The sequence below is a fragment of the Myotis davidii genome, unplaced genomic scaffold, assembly GCF_000327345.1.
Source record: "Myotis davidii unplaced genomic scaffold, ASM32734v1 scaffold125, whole genome shotgun sequence".
NCBI lineage: Eukaryota > Metazoa > Chordata > Mammalia > Chiroptera > Vespertilionidae > Myotis > Myotis davidii.
This window is the reverse complement of record NW_006299390.1, coordinates 4,426,632-4,431,378: the sequence shown is the minus strand read 5'-3', so window position 1 is coordinate 4,431,378 and position 4,747 is coordinate 4,426,632. Positions and strand designations below refer to the sequence as shown.

Here is a 4,747-nt window from a genome sequence, read left to right as displayed (position 1 = left end):
GGAACTTGAGGTTAAGCAATGCTTCTGATCACTTTGGTGCCATGAGCAGGATGTCGGTAATTGACTCTACAAAGAAGGCAGTGACTTCTGAGTCATCAAAGAAAAAGCTGATTTTACAGCCAGTCCTTTGTTACTTCCCATTTCATGTTACACTCATGGGAAGTTGTGTGGTTGCAGAGCTCAGACTATACAGACTTGACATCTTTATTGAAAGTTGTTACAGAGGCAAGCTGGACACCATACAGGGTATGGAACACAGTAAACCCCAGTTTAAAACCCTTTGCTGGCAATAGCTTAATGGCTTTCCACAGGAGAGTGAAGTTCTTCATTACTAGGTCAGTACAATGTACAGTCTATGAGAAACAGACTGAACTATTTAAGTACTTTTTGCTAAATACCCAATATAACGACTTATATATCAACTCTATTTGTTGAATTAATGAGACCTTGGAGGTAGATGAAGAAACATGGCCGCTCCCAAGTAGAAGTGGCAGCCACACTGAGCTTTTGTTTTATAGGGAGATGTGGAGCATGGTGAAAACCAAGAGTCAGCATTTTTAGCTTTTCTACTGAAAACCTGCATAATTTCAGGGAAACCGTTTATCTTCTCTAAGCCAGTCTCTTCAACTGTCAAATTGGAAGATAAGGCTTAATCTAATGGTGTTGACCTAGTAAATGAGATAATATATTTAAGGAACTTTATGTGTCCAAGATGATATAGAGAGAGTTTAAAATTTTTAATTTATGCTCCTGACAAAAAATAATTTTAAAGGGCGACATAAATAATTTGATTTTTTCTTTTTCTTCCCCTCTCTCCACACTTCTTAATTGCCATCAATATGGAATTTTAAAGTTTACACCCATATGTAAATAAGCATTTGCTCAGCACAACATTTCCTTCTCTTAAGTAGGAAATTAAATAGGAAGCAAAAATATGGTGCTTATCCAGCGGTGCCTTGATTGGTCTTATTTCCCCATGGGCCATTGAGGAAAAACTGTTTTCTTTTTCTATATAAAATGGTGTTCTTGTACCTTACAGTTCATGTGATTTCCAAGTTCCCTAAAAAGGACCTCTGATTGCAAACATCCAGGAATATATGACTCATGATTATTCTTGGATTAAACTGTCGAATGATTAAAAACTATTTCAAACAGCTGAAAAAATGCAAACCTTAAGAGAATTCCAAAAATGGGAAGACTCTGAAAAACAACAACACAGCAGCTTTATCAAATAACAGGCTATGGCAGGGATCCGGCACTGTCAGGCAGGGTACAAAATGGCTTGCCTGAAGCTCAAACTTCCACACACAGTCCTTCAAAGGGCCCAGGTAGTCAGTGGTGAGTAAACAACTAAATAATTAAGTGACATGCGGAGACTAATGGGAAACTTTCTATTCAACTGTTCTTAAGCTTGTTAGAACCAACTCTGGTAGAACAGGTAGCTGATAGAACACAAATCCACATGTCTCAATTCATCCACAGTCAGAATGGTGAAGTCTCCCATTAGGCAGGGCATACTATCACTCAATGCATAATATTCCCTTTCGGGTAATCTGAATTCATAGTTCACACTGGATAAGTGCTTTCATATAATGAAATGCCAAGTATATATGTTTTAAGAACAACTCATTTTAGTCATTGAATAGAATTGTTGATTTGCAATGAACAGAGTTAAAATGCTTACATAATGGAGAGTGAATTTTTCTGTTGTGGGCATTATTGAATTTAGTTCCTTTGTTCTGCTGGGCATCTTGACAGTTTAGTATGGGCAGAGGTGGCCCTGAAACTGTATTTGGGGAAAGAGCTAGAGAGAGCCAAGTGATTCTGTAAAATGGAGTGAGGCAAGTACGAAGTGCCTGGGGGACCACCTGGATGGAGAGGCTGTGCAGGGCAGATGGGGGATGAAAGATGGAAAGACAAGCGAGTGAAATGGAGCTAGAGTAGGGTGCTACATGGGGTAATGCAGGCGGGGACCGCTCCCAGGGATAGAGTGGTCCTACGGAGCTCGGAAGGGCATGGCTACCTGATACGTAACTTGAAATTCTTTGCATTTCTGTACCGTGCCCTCTCACACTGTTGCCCCAAATCTTCAAGAAAGTCAGTTCACAGACAAAGGCCTTGCATGAATGGTCCTTAGTGTAGATGCAGGCTGCAGATGCTGGCCGAGTCTGTGCTGGACGGTGCAGAGGTGGACCAGGCACTGTGTGATGAGGGGATCTGTGAATCCCCTTGATGTGATTTAATTAAAAAGCAGGACCCCAAACTGGGTTTACACCACAAGCTGGTAAAAACCTTTCACTGGTAAAGTAAAAGACTAGAAGGATCTCTTCCAGAGTTTTGATCATTTTAATAGTGGTTATATATCTTGGGGATACGATTTTATTTTCTCCTTTAAAAACTTGGTATTTTTTAAAAACTTGATTAATGTGTCTTAATTTTATAAAAAGAAAAAAGTCTGAAAGCCACCTGACATTTTGGAAAAGTTGTTATAGTTTAAAATTTGTTCCTACACTGAGTCGATGGAAAAAAGTTCAAGCCACAGTTTTCTTTAGTTTAATTGTTTCTTATATTTTCATAAAAAATTACGATTATTACATGTGAAGAAAGCAGCTTTCTTTCCTCTCTTTCTATTGCTACTTCATGTTTAATTTTGTGGGCTTTATTACGCTTTTTAAAAGGCCATGTCAGAGGCCAGGTTATTAAATTACAGGGACACTACAGGGGTTCACAAGGAGCCGAATTAAATGTGATGGCCAATTAATAACGAACAACAATCTCAGCTCCCGAGGGCAAGAGTACTAAAAACCAGAGAGCTCGGTCTTTCCAGCAAGCATCAAAAACATCATTATGCGGGTGGAAGTGAAATTACGTAAGTTTGAGCTGTGAGAAAGCTGGGCTAGAGTTGAGATTTGGGCGGGTGTGTATTCCCAGAAAGGCAGAAAATGCTTCATGGGGAAAAGACCTCTGGAGCGTGGCCCTGCAGCAGTGTTCCACATAACTCCTGGGTTCTCACAGATTCCAGGAGTAGCATGGTCGGTTTACATGTAAGAACATACAACCCATAGACCAATAATGGAGGGGGAAAGGCAGATGGTCCCCGGCAGTGTCTCATGAGCTCGTGCCCACCTGAATCTGGAGCACGGCGACGTCGGCATCCAGGGCCTTCTTGACTGGCACCAGTTTCTGGGTCACGTAAATCTGTCTTTGCTTCTCAGCAATCTTCAGTTTCAGGAATCGGATTTTTTCATCCAAGACATGTATTTCAATTTCTGCATTGAGTTTCATCTTCTCTTGGATATTTATTTTTTCATAGAAGATGCACACTTCTTCTTCCCGCTCTATCAGCTGAACGCCACTATGGTCAAATGGAGGGGCAGAGGTTAAGAGGGTGTTGAGGCCACAGTTTTACTAGCTATTGTGCTTTCCTCTGGATCTGGGTGTGCAGAATGCACAGCAGCATTGCGTAATTCTAGAAGACAAACGATATTTACCAGTGGCTTTCTAGGTAAACTCTACATTTGGAATTTTGGGAGATTGGAAAGGGATGGTTGGTGAGCCTCTTGACTTTGAGCTGACCATGCGGTTGGCTGGCACAGAACCCCTGCAAGTCCCCAAGGTTTCCTGGGGTGGGAAAGAATGCCGTTCCCCATGCACGAACAAAGTGACCCCACAGTCTGATTTTCTGCAGATCCTTTCCTTGGACCAGGCTTGCCAACCAAGTTCTGGCCAGATGCGCTCGGGCAGAGGGCCAGGGAATGTATTTCTGCAGTGATTCTGCTCTATGGAACATGCCAAGCCCATTAGGTCCTTTTAAAGTCAACTATTTCCGATGCAGATTTCCTAATGAACAGGCAAATTCCGCCATTTATAATAATGCCAGGAAAAAGACCCCTCCTTGTGAGGAGAATCTGGGGAAGAAACAGAGTAAGAAATTTCTAATTCCAGCCCCACGGATCTGACCAGGGCCTGGGAGTACACTGCCTAAATGCCTTGGTTTGTGCCAGGAGTCAAGTAAGAAGGTTCCCCCATCCCCCAGAGGACACACCAGCCACCCCTTTGAAAAATGGTATTCTTCACCACCCTCCAGTTCTTCCCACACACTGCATGTCCATTTCCCCAGAGCTTATCTTTAATTGCTTCTCTCTCGCTGTTCTCCTCAAAACATGTGTGTATGTAGTTGTATTTGACTAATCTTAGCTCTATATTTTGTCTCATTTGACAATTTTTGGTTCTTCTCATGATCTCAGTCCTCTTTAAAATAGAAAGCAGGAGCAATGTTTGACCATCCTTTTGTACTCTCAGGGTCCAGCACTTACACAGAACACAACCAAGGGTTGATGAAAAACACTCTGATACCAGATGCCCTTACTATAAGCTCTACAGTCTCACACGCCAGATTTCTCAAAGCACAAGGAACTTGGGAAAACTGCTAACGTAGAACTGAGAAATGATATCATTGTGGCCTGGAAGAAGCGATGCTACTCCTAAAGTTCTTACTTACGAACTGGGAGAAAGGCTGAAAATATCATACTATGACCTGTCACAAAAGTGGATATATAATCCAAAGACTTATTTATGTCCATTGTCTGTAATAATTTGATGGTACCAGAGGCATCCTGAAAGGTAATCTGGGAAAGGACTTTTATCTTCAAGTAAGCAGCTCCCCAAACTCACTGTCACTTATTTTTCTTATAAGAACTTTCTCCCTCTCTTCCTTCCTTACTTCCTTCCTTACTTCCTTCCTTCC

General features: G+C 41.6%; 1 protein-coding gene across 1 annotated transcript in view; it reads right to left on the bottom strand.

The window, feature by feature from the left end:
- CCDC146 (coiled-coil domain containing 146) overlaps window positions 1-4,747 on the bottom strand; it is a 108,085-nt gene that overhangs the window by 9,675 nt on the left and 93,663 nt on the right. The window contains exon 15 of the mRNA XM_006774907.2: window positions 3,127-3,355. Coding sequence (XP_006774970.1) covers window positions 3,127-3,355 — 229 coding nt within the window. The remainder of the gene's footprint in view (window positions 1-3,126; window positions 3,356-4,747) is intronic.